Source organism: Rhinolophus sinicus, linkage group LG05 (assembly GCF_036562045.2).
Source record: "Rhinolophus sinicus isolate RSC01 linkage group LG05, ASM3656204v1, whole genome shotgun sequence".
In the NCBI taxonomy this organism is placed as follows: domain Eukaryota; kingdom Metazoa; phylum Chordata; class Mammalia; order Chiroptera; family Rhinolophidae; genus Rhinolophus; species Rhinolophus sinicus.
Window position 1 is genome coordinate 144,245,026 of NC_133755.1, and position 18,872 is coordinate 144,263,897.

An 18,872-nucleotide genomic window follows, 5' to 3' on the forward strand; every position below is an offset into this window, starting at 1 on the left:
ATTGCTAGATGTAGCATGTCATTGTTTGGTATGGAAAGGAGGAGCTAAAACAATTCCTGCGGTCACAGATGCAGTTCAGTTCCTGCAGAGTGGTCTAGCCAGGGAGAACAGGGAAAAGTTCTCAAGGATCTCAAAAGTCTCCTAGAGCATTTAGTTCAATGAAAATTTGTATTATGGAATCAGAAATTCTTGGCCGAGTTATTCATTTTAAGAAGTAGTCTGCTTTCATTAATTTTTACTTATCAGGCTATGACATCTCACAAAATGTATTATTCCTTTGTTTAGAAAAAGGACATGAAACAAGAGATGGGCTAAGCATTTACAAGCTCAAATGACCCCCAGCTTAAACTGTATTTACTTACCGGTGAACATTTTTACATTACAAAGATTAAAAATCTCCCCTAGGATCAAACTGTGTTTAGTGGAAACCTGAGAATCATCACCAAAGAGCAGCTGATGTAGGTAACAGATGATTAAAGAATGGGAGAAATGTCTAAGGGAGATGTTAGATCAGGTCTGAGATATATTTCAGTTATTGGAGAAAGCAAAAAAGATGGGATCAATCTTCTGTAATGACTACTTAAAAAAGAAAAGAAAACAGGAGTGGAAGGACATCATAGACAACCCTGGACATTTTGCAAAAGGAATTTAAATACTCTTCTGAGTTTATAAGGTTCTTTGAACCTCCCATAGCCATTGCCAGTTTTACATAAGATGGTTCAAGTAAAAACCTGAAGAAGGAACACCAATCTTCTGAGGTAAGTATAAAAGATTTTACTAACCATCCTTCATGCCCAAGGAAGATGTTGCAGTAGCTTTCAAATATACCTTCTTGTTTGTTGTATAGTTTCCAAAGTTAAGTAAATATAACTACTGGAAACATGCTGTTCTCTTTAGTATCCCTGCAAATTTTGAATCATTTGCTTTTTCTGGAGCAATCAGATATTTATTTCCTAATATCAACAAATTCTTACCTAATTTATTTATCCAAACTGACCCATCTGCTGGTTTTCTAGAATGCTACTCATTGGTCAAGACAAACTCTGTAGGGAGTATTTATTTCTCAGCAACAACACGTCATTCCCTGTCATCTATAAATGATATCAGAGTGGATTTTGCTTCATTGGTTGACCTGCGAACAGTAAGTAGCTAAAGGGGAGCCTTGGATCCTCTTTCAAGTCTCTCTCTTCAGCACACAATGTGTTTTTTTCTCCTCAATTTTCTGTCTTTCCTCCTTTTCTTTTGGACTTCAGTGCAAGAATAAGAGGGAAAGACATGACTTCCTTTTGCTTTTATACACTCACTTTCTCCTGTATGTATGAAGGAGATGCCAACAGTGTATGACTGGCCAATGCCGAGATCCATGAATTCATCTCACACTGCACTCTTTCCCTGTTTCTGTGACAAGACAGCTTAAATTCCTCTCTCTGCTGAGACTGTCCAAAGTAGACTAAAGATAATAAGTAGCAAAAAGGAGTGATTTCAGAATGGTTTTGAGGGCTGCTAACACTCTTCTTTTCTCTGCATCAAGAATTTCTGTAAAAGGTGCTGTCTGTGGGGGTAGGATGGGTAGCATTGTCTGCTGATTCTATTAGAATCACCAGAAAACTAGATGAGCTAATGCAAGTGATTTTCTACTCTTACTCAGCAAAATTCTAACCTCTGATTTTCCTCTATTGGTCAGGTGATTTAGATTGTTTGTAAGGGAATTAAACGTTCTTCACATGCAATTTAGACAAAGCCATATCTGCAACTTTTAACAAACTCATTTTCTTAGTGTGCAAGAAATTTTTAAAAATATAATAACTGAAATACATATTGGTTCTAAACTTAATGGTATTAGAACTTCTGGGATTCCCTCATCTATTTCACGTTCAAGAATAGATTTCTCAGGTGGAGATAATAAAATATTTGGCAGGTCCAATTTTTGAACAGGTACATCTTTAGACTATTTGCTTCCTAGTTTTATTTTGACTGTCTTATTTAGATTTATTTAGGATTCTGATAAAAATTCAATTGGAAAATATAATAATATCCATACAATAGATATTGGGGCATTATCTCCAAAATAAAACCACTGGTATTACTATGCAGAGCACATTCCAGAATTCATATGAAATAGCGTACACATCCGAAAGCCTTAGAAATTTCTTTCAGAGAAAACAGATTATTTCTGTTTCAGAAAAAAATAAAAATAGAGAGATAGAAATAAAAGGTAAATTCATTGAAGAAGTTCCTATTTGTATAACAATGAAAAAGAAAGTGAAAACTAAAAATAGGAAATGCTAAGAAACTGTATTAAGTAAATGTAAAATATTTGAAAGCACAGACACTGAGGTGAAATCATCTGGCATCAAATCCTGCCGGGTCTGCTACCTGGGCAACCTTCAACAATTTGCTGAACCTCCTGTGCCACATTTTCCTCAGCTGTATGTTTGGAGTCATGATAATGTCTCCATCATGGGGTTTTAGGAAAAGCTGTTTAACTTTTTAGTATCTTAGTTTCCTCATCTTTAAAATAATAATACCTCTGGCAACATTAGGTTGCTGTGAAGATTAAATGACATATATGTAAGCTGTTCAGTATGGTCTGAGTTAATACATATACACAATATAAAAGGCGCTTGGCACATATTGAGCAGTCAGTAAGTGTTCGTCATTATTATAAAATACTAAGAACTTGAAAATAATTTAATCTGTTTTTACTTGTAGGTGAATAATTATGGACAACACAGACCAATACTTATTAAACTTTAAAGGCTATAATTTTGATTTACCTTTAGTTGATGTTGACTTTCTAGAAAATCTAGAAGATTTTGAAATTAGAGATGATGATGTCTTCATAGCTACATATCCCAAATCTGGTAAGTGTGAGGAGTGGGCCACCTGCATCAGTCTTCACTCTGGTTTGATAACACACGTGTACAAATGTGCCCTTTCCCAGATGAAACAGTAGCCCAGTCTACATTTAGACAACCACCTAGGATTAGAAAGAAAGTTAAATAAATCTCAAATCTTTATAAGTAGGATTTTTGTTAATAGCACATCTCAGTTCGAATTAATTCCTATTAAGCTTTTCAATTACTCTAACTGTTTTGTATTTCCCTATAAAGTGACATAATTTTTAACTAATTGACTTTAAGCTTTATATTCAGAAAAAAAAGCTGACTTGTTAAATATTTAAATATTGGAACAGGGTGATTGGTGCTCCTAAAGCAACGTGTACAAATTGGTTAATGTTTCTCAAAGATACACTGGAGTGTAAGTCAATACAAAAAAAGCTTATTTCTGATTTTCACGAAAATACTCCAGTCCCTCCCTTTCACCATCTACTTTGAAATTAAGGACCTCATTTACTTTCCCCAAATTAGTAATGAAATGTTTTTTCTCTGAATTCTTCTATTATGCAAAATTTATCAGCACATCTGATATTGGTATTTTGTTTTTCCCTCCCATTGATGTTGGTGGCATCTGTTTTTTATTCGCTTCATTTAAGGTGAAACACTGCAGCCCATGAGAGTTTTTCTTTTACCTTTAATTTAGCCCAAGTGTTTGGGACACCAAACATCAGTGTTCAGTCCAGGCTCCTGGGCTTTTACTCATCTTGGAGAAGAGATTAGGAACTGTCCCCAGGAGTGGCCATAAATTTTATCAAATCTACTATGTCTTTCAGCAGTTGAGTCATAACAATTACAAGATTGTTGACATCTCACATCCTTTTAGAACGTCGATTGTATTTTCAAGAACATAGATGTAAAAATCCTAAACCAAGTATAAGCAAAAGAAATCTAGCAATGTTAAAAAAAAATACAAGGTGGGTTTCTTTCGAGCCATGATTGGTTTAAAAATATATTAGTGCAGTTCACCCACATTACAGGAGTGTAAGAGAAGCCTGGTTATCATCTCAATAGATGCAGAGCAAGCATTTAATAAAATCAGCACATATTCATAGTGGAAACTATTAACAAACTAGTGGGAAAATTAACTTCTTTAACTTCATGAACAGTATTTACCCAAAACTAACACAGACATCATATGCAATAGTGCAACATTTAAAATATCACATTTAAAATCAAGTATAAGACAAGAATGCCTGCTATCAGTACTTTCATTCAAGAGTGTGTGAGAAAACCTAGGCTACAGTTTTTAAAAATTTGAGGTATGGGGGGATGGGAAGGGGACTTCAGATCTTAACTTGTCTGTCTGTACTTTTACAAGATAAGGCTTTAAGAGGGGAGAGAAAGGAATGAGAAACAAAGGTAGCCACAGAAAATCAGAGGAATGGAACTGAACACGAATACAGGAAACAGAAAGAGGTGAAGGATTAATCTCAATTGCTGCTAGCATGGAATCAGAACAACCACAGCTCTTTCCAAGTAAAAGAACAACTAAGAGCATTTGACTTTGTCTTTACTCATTGTAATGCAAACTACAAACAAAAAAGTTAGACAAATTTCCTTGGTATACTTAGAATGGTTAAAGAAAAAAGAAAGCTCCAAATGATGTTGAGATATATGGATTCATTATTGACATCTTTTTTTATAGAAAATTAATTCAGAATTTAAAAAAATTATTTATTTTTACAGGTACCATCTGGGCTCAGCAGATATTAAGCTTGATATACTTTGAGGGACATCGTAGCAGAACTGAAATTGTGAAAACGATTCACAGAGTTCCCTTCCTCGAATACAACTTAAACAAAATGGACTTTCTTGCGAGACCATCCCCTCGCCTCTTTGCTACCCACCTCCCATATTATTTAGTACCGAAAGGTCTCAAGAGCAAAAAAGCTAAGGTATGTCATAGAAATAGCTTATGGACCTTTGGCACAAACAAAAATACTTTCTTCAAATATTTTTTTCCAGCTTGACTTATCCACATTCTTTTAAATGTTGTTATTACAATTTTTATGATATTGTTTTACGCATGAAAATTGGAATCCATAAATATATATGGAATTATAATCCATAAATATATATGGAATTATAAGTATATACGTAACTTTAGGCACAGCATACATTGCATGCAGTGTATTTATAATGTACAATAGAAATTCCTTTATATCAGCACATAAAATTCTGTTCTTTTTAATGGTTTAGTAGAATTTTATTGTATGGTTGTACAATATTGAACGTGTATTGATGGACAGGTAGGTTGCAGCATATGTATGTATCACATTGCAATAAACATCTTATAGATCTTTAAACTCTTTTTATCAGTGAAATGTTTCCCTAAAAGTGGACTTTTCAGGTTAAAGTGTCCAATTATTTTAAGAGTTGATAAATATTAGCTGCTTGCCTTGTATAATGTATTAACTTACACTTGTTCAAATAGTATGTAAGAATGTTTTTTGCTCACACTGTACCAGTGATTGGAATTATCAATCTTTGCTAGTGTGCAAGTTAAAAACATCTCATTCTTGAAAAATTTGCAGCCCTTTTGGTTTTAGTCACTTTAGCGTCTTTTTATAGATGTCTAGCTCTTGAAATATCCTGATTTTTTGCCCAATTTTCTTTAGCTTGTCTTTTATTTACTGTTTTGTAGAAGTATTTATGTGGGACAAATATTTTTCCTGTCAATAGTTTACCTTTAAAGATTTTTGAATTTTAATTTTATATAATCGATTTTAATTTTATAGAACCAATCTATCAATCTTTCCTTCCTAGATTCTAGTACTAGGTGTTGCTAAGAAAATGCTTCCCCATGAAAATGATTATGCAAATGCTCTCCAGGTTTTTTCTAATTAACTGTGTGTTTTTATTTTTTACATTTAATTATAAGTTATATCTGATACTGTGTGTGATTTGAAATATGACTATTGCATAATATTCGCTGGAGGAAAGGTGAGGTAGTTGCCAGTTGATCCAATATAACTTCTTTAAGCATTTACTCTTCCCCTATTATTTTAAAGTCTATATTTTGATATAGTAAGTTTCTATCATCCCTTCTTCTGATTCTAGATTCTTCATTCCAAAAATTAACATGTGGGAGTTCTTCACTGTTTTAAATATCGTAACTGATAACAAAGCCCCACCAAATTTATTTTTTGATATGTTCATTCCCCCAATGATTTTCAGCTGTTGATTGGAATTGATTAAACATATTGAGATTAATCCTGGGACAAACATTAAAATTGCAATATTGCAACATTCATTTCAGCATCATTCTATTGCTCTTTATTTATCAGGTCTACTTTCATGTCCATCAAATATGCTGTTATTCTTTGTATGCTTCATACACATTTTTCCCTGAATTTCCCTTTTTTTGGCTTATTCGAATTTTAATTTTTTTCACTATTGTTTTTTCTAGTTAGCGACTGCTGTTATAAAGAAAAAAGTATTAGTATGTACTATTGTCAAGTAATGGTGTATATGAGTGCTAATTCTTGAAATTCATTAAGAAGTTTTATGGTCAATTACATGGTCAATATTTTTAATATGTCCCGTGACTACATGAGAAAATGGTGTGTATTCTCTGTGTGGGGTAACACGCACGCACATATAAAATAAACTTTGTTAAATGATTGTGCCAATTTATTTTGTTAATTCTTTTATCCTTATGTAAAAGGTAACTGAGAATAAATCTTCCACTATGATGGTTGCTATATCAAAATCTTTACAGACTTAATAGAATTTGTGTCATTTAAGGTATTCTAATATGTTGCTCAGTATACTAAAATTTCTGTTCTATTGGTCATTGCAAATCAATTTTATGTTGTCCTATGAAATCCTTTGGCCTTAAATTTTACTTAACTTGATATTGTCACTTGTTTTCTTTTTTCCTGGGGTTTTGCCATATGCCTTTGTTTGTTCCAGATTTCAAATATGATTTTCCACTGCTGTATGATTTTTCAAGTTGTGTACGTTATTCTATCTATCAGATCTATGATGTCCCTTCACTGAATAATCAGGTTATGCCAATATGTTATTATTATAATATATGGTGCTATGAATATTCTTGAGAGTGTCTTCTGGTGCACACCTATATGAGCTTCCCTAGAGTGTATGGCCAAAAATAGAATTGCAAAGTCAAAAAGTTCAGAAGTGTTCAACTTTATAAAATGATGTTATTTTTTAAAACAGCAGTTGTATCTGTTTATGCTAAAATCAACAATATATGAGTTTTTATTTTTCTCCTAGAAAGTTTTTTATCAGCCTTTTTAATATCCATTAATTATAAAATGGTATCTCAAACTGATTTGAGTATGTATTTCCCTAATCAATAATGAGATTAAGGACTTGTTGGTATGTTTATTGTTGCCCATAATTATTCTCGTTCTGCGAAATTTTCATTTTGTTGTTCGGCTTCTTCTTATTGTTTTATACATATTCTGGATGCTATTCAATTATTGGTGATATGTGTTGCTTCTCTCGTGTGTATTACTTTTTGTAATTTTATGGTATATATATATCTATATCTATCCATATCTATCTATCTATCTATCTATCTATCTATCTATCTATCTATCTAGATAAATTTAATAAATTTTATTGGGGAATATTGGGAGACAGTGTGTTATTTCAAGGCCCATCAGCTCCAAGTAGTTGTCCTTCAATATAGTTGTGGAGGACGCAGCTCAGCTCCAAGTCCAGTTGCTATTTTCTATCTTAGTTGCAGGGGGCTCAGCCCACCATCCCATTCGGGAATTGAACCAGCAACCTTGTTTCTAGCTGTCACGCTCTAACCAACTGAACCAGCCAGCCGTCCCTTTTATGGTATATTTTGAAGAACAGCATTCTTAAAATTTTAATGTAGTTGAATTCTAATCAGTTCTTATTAAAAAAAGGTTTTTTGTTTTTTTTTTCTGTTTAGGAAATCCTTTTCTTCTCCAAGACTGAGAATATATTCTTTACTTATTAATATTTGAAAGTTTTACTTCATACTGAAATCCTCAATCCATTTATAAATTTTTTTGTGTATGATGTGATGTATGAGGTTGAATTCTATTTCCTTTTTTTTCCTATATGGATAATTGTTTGCTAACATTGTTTTATAGTATTTCCTTTTTCACTGATCTCCAATGCTATTTGGTTGTGTATCAATTATTATTTAATGTCCGCACAGAGTAAATTGAAACAGCTTCAGTGCAAGGTAATTTACCATATTAATCAACCTTACAAATAAATAATTTCACTATTAGAAGTTAGTCTTTATATTTGTACATGTGAAATGTGATGTGAATGAAATTTATTTCAGCATCTTTGTAATGGCAAAAATTGGGCATAATTCAAATTTTCACAAATAGTAGGCTGGATGAAACAACTAATTACATATAATGAAACATTATGTAGATATTCTAAAAACCAAGAATTATTAAAACTGTTTTACTGTTCCCCCTGCAGATTATTTACATCTACAGAAACCCCAAGGATGTTTTGACCTCATACTTTCATTTTTCAAATTTGATCGTTGCAATGCAAGCTACAGATAATATGGAAGTGTTTTTGGAAAAGTTTCTAGATGGAAAAGGTAACCATGAATTTATTTACATAAGCAACATGTTTATGAGTCAATGCTGCCATTTAGCCAAATTCTCAAACTTAAGGAACATATCTTAGGGAGACGGACAGAGTAATGTTAGAAGCTGGAATGCACATAAATGTTACTATTCTGTCAGTTTGATTTGCTACCCAGTGGCTTTCTTATTCTCACCAGGACCACTCTGGGGATTATATGCAAAAACATATTGTTTAAGAAATATTTTGACCATATCATAAGAGAGCTACAATAGTCTAACAATTCAAACTATTTAGATCCATGCGTTCCAGAACAGTGTATGTTCAAAGTGCGTGTAGTTTTTGTGTTCTGTATGGACTTATGGTAGGCCTTATCTGACAATGGTGGCATTTTCATTTTAATGCTGAAGGGGATAAATTGATGCAAGAACCTTGTGGAATGTGGAATTGGTGCTGTCACTCATTTAGAAGATTATACTCAGTTTCCATCTGAATATCGATAGCTGAAGTTGCTCTCCAGAGATCTTAAAATAGACAATAAAAGGAGAAATAAAGACATGTTTTTAAGTAGAAGAAGGAAGAAAAGTAAGAGGATTGCCAGAAAGAAATCTTCCAAGTTAGTTCTTTGGGCTTCTTATTTCTTTATTGCTACTTTCCTACATACGTAGGAAAGGCAGGTTTCCATTAAAATCATGTCATTGTTCCCAAAACACCATTTTTAAAAGGTAACGTAGATGTCCAGTGGTACGAGTTTGATTTATTTTTCTGAGGATTCCAGAACAGAAAAGGAAGTCTATAGTCTGCTGTTCACTAAGTGCAACATCTTTAACCTTGTTACGTATTAACTTTTCCCACAGTGGTAGGAAGCCTTTGGTTTGATCACATCAGAAACTGGTACAAGTACAGACACGACTTCAATATTCTGTTCATGATGTATGAGGAAATGAAACTGGTAAGAGAAGGTTATTTTTTAAAATTATTTCTTTGAAACCCTTTTTTATCTTAGCTTTAAGAACCTCATTTTGCTAGTAGGTTGCTGCCTAACGACTTCTCAGGCTGCTTTAAGGCTTTCTAATTTCCTGCTCATCCCTTACTTACTGGTCTTCCTCGGGCTCTCTTGTCACTCTGCATGGTTATCTTTTGTGGTTCCTTTTCATGTAGCATCTGTAGCAATAAAGGCAAACTCATACATCTGGAGCTTAAAAAAGAGAAAGGTCACCGGAAACACTGGGGTGAGAAGCCATTAAGATAAGGCTAATTAGCCAGAGGTGATTGTGGGCCCTGTGATGCTAGTTCTTCCAATATTTTAAGAGAATCTTGAAATGTAGCTTTCATGTGAAATCACATATTTACATGCTTGCATCCAATCAAAGTTGTCTTAATACATTGTGTAACCCGCACAAAACACATGTGAAGTTCAGTGTTTTGTGATCTCTGATTAATATGTTGATTCACTACTACATAATTTATTCATTCATTTAGTCAAAATTATTAAATGCCTACTATGTGACAGACACTAAATCATGAAACAAAGAGGATTGAAACCACTATTTATATAATTTATAATCCAGGAGGGAACAGAAGTATTCACAAAATAGGTATATATAATTGAAAACTATGACAAGTGTTATTTTAAAAAGTACAGGTACATATCAGTATATGAAATAAGGAGATCTGGTATAGTTAAAAGTAATAGGCAATTATTACTGGAAAAAATAACATGATAACTTTAAGCTAATAAATGAGTAAATAAAACAAGTGAGGTAAAAGGGAATGCTAAGCCAATAAAAGACAATGTGCAAATGGCCTGATGCAGTAAAGTGTGTGGCATCTTTGAAGAACTGAAGGAAGACGTTAAAGAGCAAGGTGGAAATGAGGAAAGATGAAGCTAGAGAGGTGTGTAGGAGCCAGACTGTGCAGCGTCTGTAGACGATGTTAATGGCAGTGATTTCTTTAATCTTAAAAGCAATAAGGAGCCTTTCAAGAGTTACCAGAAGACCAGCAATATGATAGAATTAGTATTTTTAGAATATCATTCCTATTAATGTTTTGCAGTGTGATAATAGTAAAGATAGGCAAACTATTCAAAGACCAGTACGCTAATCCGCTGACAATCAATGATGCTTTCGATTAGAATAGTATCACTGAGACTGGAAAGAATGCAGAGTTTTAAGATATTTAGGAGATGAAAAAGGAAAGGGATTGTATATAGAAAAAAAATGAGAAAGACCGATGTGTAGGACACCTCCTGTATTTCTTGTTCATATATCTGTGTAGATAATTGTATTATTCGTGAAGGTACTTAGGGAACACTGAAGCAGGAAGGGCTTGCGGTAGAAGGTTATGAGGTTGTTTTTGTCATATGGAATTTAAGGTGACTTAGAAGTACTCTAATAAATATATTTGGAAGTAAGTGGAACACACAGGTCTGAAGCCCAAAGAGTCTTGGGCTAAAATATCAATGATATTAACTCAGGCATCATCACTGTATAAAATATAACTGAAACTATGAACATGGATAAAATTGAGAGTGAGAAGAGAGAGGGGCACAGCAAGAGGGAGGAAGGAAAATGAGAGGAGGAAAGAAGCAGAGGAGGTGAGTAAAGGGGAACAAGGATCTATTACTGGGAGACCTTAAGGTACAAAGCTTGGGTAGAGAGGATGGGCTCACCAAAGAAACAGAACTGAACAGTGAGAGGTAGAAAGGAAAGGAGGAATTTGTGGTGACATAGAAGTCAAGCGGGTGTGTTAAGAAAGATCTTAAGATCTTTTAAAGATATTTAAGTCTGCTGAGAAGTCAAGTAAAAAGAGAGTTTAATTGTCCATTAAATCTAGTGACGTGAAATATAGTATGAGGTATAGTAAATGAGGTTGGGGTGGGTTGCGGTATGAGTTGGTGACACAAATGTATATCACCAGTCAAGGCACATGTACGTATGTTGTTAACTATCTTTCAGTATACCAACTTTTATTCCTAATATTTGGATTTCAATCATGTCATGTCCAAAAAACAATTTATCACCTCTCAGCAAAATCTGCTGCTTCTCCCAGGAAATGCCCTGTAATTCAAGTGACCTAAATCAGAAACCAGGCTTCATACTTAACCCCTGCTTCACCCCGTACTTCATTTCCTTATTCATTCAACAAGTCATGCTAATTCTGTCTGAAAATTTAGACAACTTAATTCAGTCCACATTACGCCTTCCCTAGTGAGGCTCATCTTCATCTTTCGTTTCGTTTCCACAACAACCTTCCTAATTGGTCTCCGTAGCTCCCACCTCACCTAGTCTCCATTTACTCTTTATTCTTCAACCAGAGTCATCCCAAATTACAAACCTGATTCCTTCGCTAGTTTCATTTTTTAATTCCTCCGCAAGAATGTGCTCACAACAAAAGCATTAATAAACAATAAATTTAGTGACAATTAGGACAAAGAGACCACAGAGTAAACTATGCAAAATCTCTTGAACATTTGTTCTGTCACCAATATACTATCACCAGGTACCACTTTTCTCTTGCTTTCCACCAAGTAGCCCATTGTTCATGTATTTTTTTATCTAGGTTTTTCACCAAACTTTCAAAAAACAATTTTTTTCAACTATATAATAGGAAGAGAATATTCTTTCAACTTCCCTTGTCAGGGAAGATAGACCTTAGTCAATGTGGGATTTTCTGCTTTAAAGCTCTTTGTAGAAAAAGATCCCAATTTTCTCAAGCAGTTAGGTGTTCATCAATGTTGGTGTCGATGTTGAGGTCTTCCATTGTCTGCTACTTTCCTTGGAACTATGTTGGCAGTTTTACCTAATACTGTTTATGTCTGGTTCTCCCGTGGTCATTGTTTCAGAAACACCCAAAGTCCACATAGTTTATCTCAGAAGAGTTTGCACATTTCCCACTGATTTGGAGGTTATATCCCTTGGTACATAGTGACGATAAAGAATCATTTACTACTTTACTGTCTCAGGTATCCTGCAGTATGTAGTTGGAATAGAGCAGGAATTGCTATACTTTTAGAGATCCATATTTACATCTAAAAAAATAAATAAATAAAAGCAGAGATATTGTTATTATAAAAATAAGGATAAAAGTTATTTGTGGGTGGAGGGCATGGTTTATAATTAGGGAAGGGATAGTTGGCAGGGTTTTGGTAATTCTACTTTAATTCTTTTAAGGAACCACCTTCGTAAGGCACCATTCATACTCCACAATTTTATATTCCCGTTAGTTGTGCACATGGATTCCAATTTCTCCACATCCTCATGACCACTTCTTACTTATTTTTTATTAATAGCCATCCTAATAGGTGTGAAGTAGTATCTCCCTGTGGTTTTTTATTTGTATTTCCTTAATGATTGGTGAGTTTGAGTATTATTCATGTTTTTATTGACCTTTTATATATCTTGTATGCAGAAATATCTATTGAAGAGATTTGACAATTTCTTGTGTTTTTTTGTTTATTTTTGAGTTGTATTTCGTAGGTACATTGGATCTGACCCCTTATCAGATATATGATTTAAAACAGGAATATCAGTAAGATTTTCAACAATTAAAAATAAATGTCCATCATCAAAGTGATAAGTTATGAAAAATTTAGTGGATAAATAGAAATAAAATGGGAAATTACAAATTATGGTTTTTAAAGTGTATATTAGAAAGTTCATGGCATTCCATGAGTTGGTTTTATAATCTGTTATCTGTGTACCTCGATCACAGAAGAATTTAATTTTGATGTAGTCCATTTTATCTTTTTTTTCCATTTTTGCCTGTGTGCTTTTGTTGTCATAATTAAGAAATTTTTGCCAAATCAAATGTCATTAAACTTACTCTCCTATGTTTTCTTCTAAGAATGTAATCATTTTAGCTCTTACGTGTAAGTCTCATCCATTTCGAGTTCATTTTTGTATGTCTTTGTAAATGGAATTGTTTTCTTATTTTCTTTTGGGATTCTTGATTGTTACTATGAAGACAGACAAGTGATTTTGGAGTGTTCGTTTTATATCCTGCAACTTGGCATTATTTGTTTATTGGTTCTACCAATTGTTGGTGGAATCTTTAGGGTTTTCTATGTAAAACATCATGTTTTATGTGAACACAGATAATGTTACTTCTTCCTTTGAATTTGAATGCCTTTTATTTATTTTTCTTGCCTCACTTCTCTGGCTAGCACTTCCTGTGTTATGTTGAATACAAGTGGCAAGAATGTGAATCCTTGCCTTACTCCCAATCGTATTGCAAAGTTTTACAGTCTTTCATCATTGACTATGATATAAACAAGTAGGTATTTCTTATATGGCCTATTTATGCAGAGGAAGTTATTTTTTTTCTTTTTTCTGTTCTTGGTTTTTTGCATGTTTCTGTCATGAAAATGTGACGGATATTGTCAAATGCTTTTTCTGCATTATTTAAGATGATCTTGTGGTTTCTTTCCCTTTGATTCTGTAAATGTTGTATTATATAAATTAATTTCACATGTTGAAAATCTTTCCATTCCAGGAGTAAATCCCACTTGATCATGGGGTATGCTCCTTCTAATATGTTGTTTAATTTTTTTGCTAGTAAGTTTTTTGGGGGGACGGGGGTGGGAAATCTATTTTTTATTTTTTTTTATTTATCTTAATTAAATCTATTGGTGTGACAATGGTGAGTATAATTACATAGGATTCAAGTGTACATTTCTATAAAATATCATGTATATATCTCTCATATGTGAATATAAAACTGAAAGCAACAGAGGAACAAGACAAACAAACAAAGAAACAGAAACTCATAGACACAGACAACAGTTTAGTGGTTACCAGAAGGTAAGGGAGGAGACAGGGTGGTAGAAGAGGGTCAAATATATGGTGTTGGAAGGAGAAATGACTCTAGGTGTTTTGCCATTACTTTGTTAAGGAGTTTTGCATCTTACCTTTCAAAGGTGATATTTGTCTTTAGTTTTCTTTTCCTGTAGTGTTTTTGTCTGGCATTAGTATCAGGGTAATGCTGGCCTTGTAGAATGAGTTTGGAAGTATTTCCTCCTTGTTGATGTTTTTGGAAGAGCTTCAGTAGGATTGGTGTTAATTCTTCTTTAAATGTTTGGTAGATGTCACCTAGAACGGGGCTTTTCTTTCTTGCTTCCATTTATTTAATTACCTGTTTTACTCTTTCCCACATGAAGTTATGAACTTAAACATGCATAGATAACTTATTATTGTTCTCTTAAACTTCTCTGAAGCTTATCACAGTTTCAGAAACATGAGATATTCTAAAAGCGTTGGTTAAATAAATTAATGCGCTATCGTTATAAAATCAAACAGTAGGAAGCTCTACCAAAGCTGACAACCAGAGCACTCATTTTCATAGGAAGAATCGGGAAGTAATATAGCCTTGTCAAACTTTAGACTTACAGTAAGTCCAACCACCTTCAGTTTTCCAAAATGTAATAAAGATGTTGGGCTTTAACTCATGTGTTCCTTATAAGCTGAAGAGTTTCTCATGCCCGCAATTCTTTCAGGACCTCAGAAGTTCTGTGCTTAAAATCAGCCATTTTCTTGAGAAAGAACTGAGTGAAGAGGACGTGGAAGCTGTTGTGAAGCAGGCTACATTCAAGAACATGAAGTCTGATCCAAATGCAAACTATGATGACGTTCTACGTAATGTAATTGGGACAAGAAGAAATGATGGACATTTTCTGCGCAAAGGTGATGCTCAGTGGTTTATGAGAGTAAAAGTGTTTAGAGTTCCCTTGATTCCTTGGCCTGTACAGCGATTAAGGAGTGCTCCTAACATGTCTTTCCACGTACTATGCTTTGGGCCTTAGAGAAAACCAAAGATCCTAACTGAAAATGGCCCTGAAAACTGAACAGTTGTTTAGTACTGAGCCTGACACTTGAAACTGATTAATCAATATTAGGTTCCTACCTTCTAGTATATATGACCCTACTCTTAATAATTTTTTATGGAGTCTCACCTGAAGGTGATGGATATATGCATATGTGACTAGGACAACTCCAATTTTGTTTTCCTTTCTCTTAGAACATTTTGTAAGTAAACTCCATATGCATTTTGTTATGGGAGAGGGGATTTGGATTATAGTTATTTCCTCATGTGTCAGATTACTTCATTGTAAAAAGAAGATTCACCAATTGTGCTATGAATTCAATTATTCAACAACATGAAAAAAATTTTTATTGTGCTTTTATGACTTGCCAGGATTTGTTAAGAATGAATATATTGTTCTCCTGATAGTTCATAAGTTCAAAAATTTTTAAATTTGACCTTTAAACATGCTTTTTATAAAACATAATTTATACTTTCCTATTTTATTCATATTTATTCTCTAAATTTTTCATAACTTAGCATTTTGATGATAGACATTTATTCTTAATTATGAAGACCTTGTTGAAATTGCTCTTCAGATTGCCATTTTTAAAAAGTTGTTTCTTCTTTTGTCCCATTTATTATCAACTTTGACTTCTTAGTATTCAACTGTATGAAATATAAAGCAATTCTCATGCCCATAGTAGCTTGTTAACATGCTGATAATAATGTTTAAACAAGAAAATTTGATAGCCAAAAGTGCCAAATCTTCATTAAAAAACCAGCTTAATGATAGTTTCAAACTTCGATGAAGTAAAACCCAAGCGATGGCAGCTCAGAGCACCCTCTGTGACCTTGGGTTCAATACTTAAAAAATCTTTGGGTCTCATTTTTTTTCCATTTTAAAAATGAAGAAATACTGATATTGTAAGGTTGTGTTAAGGATTATATTACATTTTAGATATACTTTGCCAAGTACAGTGCCTGGCATTTAGTAAACTATGTATAAAAATTCAAATCTAGTCATATATTTTACTTTTGTTTTTCCTTCTCAATAATGGTTACAATTTAATGGTAGAAGTTGATGCAAGTAGGTGGATAAGGAAAGTGGAATTTGGAAGTGTTGTTTTGTTTCTTAGCTGATTTCTATATAAGGAAAAGTGAAGTATCTAACATGACAGAAAACTAACAGATATTTAGATTGGCTTGAAGGAGGGATTAAAGCGGGTTGAAGGGAAGTTTTGCTCTGGTATTGTTACTTACTCACCCAGGAGTTGATTGTTTGCTTATCCCTCCAGGTGTCATCGGGGACTGGAAAAATTACTTGACAGTGGAGCAAAGTGAAAGATTTGACAGAATATTCCAAAGGAAGATGAAAGATTTTCCCTTGAAGTTCATCTGGGATGTAAATAAGGAGTAGAATCAATGTAAAAGAATTCTATAAAACTCTACTTAACTAGAGGGCATATTTTAATATACATATTAATTTGTTCTCATGCAAATATTAATTATAAAACTTTAGCAATAAAATAATGAGTAAAATATGCTTAGATTAGTTGCCATGAGTTTGATGAACACTGAAATTTCAAAAAGTAAAATGATTTTCGAGGTAGTCTGCATTGATAGCCTGTATTAAGAAGTGAAAAACAGGAAGCATGTAATGTGAATTGCAAATATCCTGAGTTTTCTGCACTGTGTAATTTTTAAATCTAGAATTAAATATAGTATCAAGGAAACATTAAAAATGCTTTTATTATTGTAATTAAATTTTAATTATTTGGTTTAATATCAATGTAAATGTCGACATAAATAGAGAACACACATGTCAGAACATACATCTGTTTAATAATGTATCAGATTACAAAATTGACACTAAAGATAGAAAAATCTAAAATACATTAATTGGGCCAGCCCGGTGGCTCAGGCGGTTAGAGCTCCATGCTCCTAACTCTGAAGGCTGCCACTTTGATTCCCACTTTGGCCAATGGGCTCTCAACCACAAGGTTGCCATTTCAATTCATCGACTACCAGAAGGGATGGTGCGCAGCGCTCCCTGCAACTAAGTTTGAACACGGCACCTTGAGCTGAGCTGCCGCTGAGCTTCCAAATGGCTCAGTTGGTTGGAGTGCGTCCTCTCAACCACAAGGTTGCCGGTTCGACTCCCGGAAGGGATGGTGGGCTGTGCCCCCTGCAACTAGCAATGGGAACTGGACCTGGAGCTGAGCTGCACCCTCCACAACTAAGACTGAAAGGACAACAACTTGACTTGGAGAAAAGTCCTGGAAGTACACACTGTTCCCCAATAAAGTACTGCTCCCCTTTCCCAATAAAATCTTTAAAAAAATACATTAATTATATAACAGTTTAATCATGTAAGAATTTCGGTGAAAAAAATACTTGTGTTTATAACACATCATTCACTAAACTAATTCCACATGTATTTAATGCTAAATGTTTAATATAAAATCATTTTGAATGACTGGAATAATATAGGTGAATTTGTTTATAATTCCCAAAAAAGTTTTGAAGCATAGATGCTGTGAAAGAAACTTCAAAGAAAAAGTTAGTAAATTTACAACCATAAATATTTCAAGGCATCACCATCCATAATAGTCAACTAATAAAAACAACTCAATGTCCACCTGCAGGAAAATAAATAACTAATTGTGCCATTTCATATCAGCAAACACTGTATATTAGTAAGAATGCATGAATTACAGCTGCATGGAAAATATATATGAAGCTCTGAAACATAATGTTCAGTGGGAAAAGCCAGACACTTACTGCATGATTCATTGAGTAAGATTTAGAAACAAGTGAAATTAACCTATAGGTTTAGGAGAGCGTATACCTTTGGGGGATGCGGTAGTAACTGGACAGGCACATGAGAGAATTCCTGGGGTCTTAGTACATTCTATTTCTTGATCTTAGTGCTGGTTCCATGGGTGAGGTCATCTTGTGAATATTCATTGGGCTGTACATGCATCATTTGTGATCTTTATGTGTTTTTGTCATTTTATTAAAAATTTGTGAAATCATAAACATAAAAATTTTCTGCAAGAACAGACAAATAAGAACTTGTAGTTTATAGAAAAGACAAAACAAATTCAGAATTAGCAAAAGTTTAAAGCCATGCTCAGTGTTAGAGTAGGGTGAAATAAACATTCTCATATTGTTTCATGGAAATGAAAATCAGTTCCAATCTTTACAGCAATTTTGAAACAGAATCAAAAGTCTTAAAAATAGTCACATTCTGTGATCCTATAATTTCATTTCTAGGAAACTTCCAAACTCCTGTTAAATTAATTCAATTTTCTGTAATTTAAATGTGACTTTTGCAACATTTCTTTTCTCAACTAACGTATTTTTCCATGTCCATTCAATTAACTTATTTTCATTTCACAGATAAAACATCTATTTACATCTTTGTGGAGAACATGAATGTGAGGTGTTTTCTCATTTTGAAACTCTTTCCCCTGGCATTTTAGTGAAGCACTCCATGCAAGTGAGAATATTCTATTTGTAACCAGTTTACGCAAAATAAGATAGTTCATTAAAAGACTCATGGAACTTGAACTTCCTGAGGAGCTAGAGCCAAGAAGTATGAAGCAGTCAGGG

The 18,872-nt window shown here is 33.6% G+C and overlaps 1 protein-coding gene across 1 annotated transcript; it reads left to right on the plus strand.

The window, feature by feature from the left end:
- Nucleotides 1–1,022: 1,022 nt before the first annotated feature.
- Nucleotides 1,023–16,999, plus strand: LOC109439750 (amine sulfotransferase). The gene is made up of 7 exons (XM_074333475.1): nt 1,023–1,141; nt 2,713–2,864; nt 4,587–4,795; nt 8,343–8,469; nt 9,314–9,408; nt 14,950–15,136; nt 16,553–16,999. Exons 2-7 carry the CDS (start codon nt 2,723–2,725, stop codon nt 16,672–16,674), a joined length of 882 nt encoding a protein of 293 aa, XP_074189576.1. The 5' UTR covers nt 1,023–1,141; nt 2,713–2,722; the 3' UTR covers nt 16,675–16,999.
- Nucleotides 17,000–18,872: the final 1,873 nt, after the last annotated feature.

Coding starts and splice junctions, on each gene's coding strand:
- LOC109439750 (XM_074333475.1), top strand. CDS start 2,723: ATGGACAACACAGACCAATACTTATTAAACTTTAAAGGCTATAATTTT. Junction 9,409..14,949: donor TGTATGAGGAAATGAAACTG/GTAAGAGAAGGT, acceptor CAATTCTTTCAG/GACCTCAGAAGTTCTGTGCT. Junction 15,137..16,552: donor TGGACATTTTCTGCGCAAAG/GTGATGCTCAGT, acceptor TTATCCCTCCAG/GTGTCATCGGGGACTGGAAA.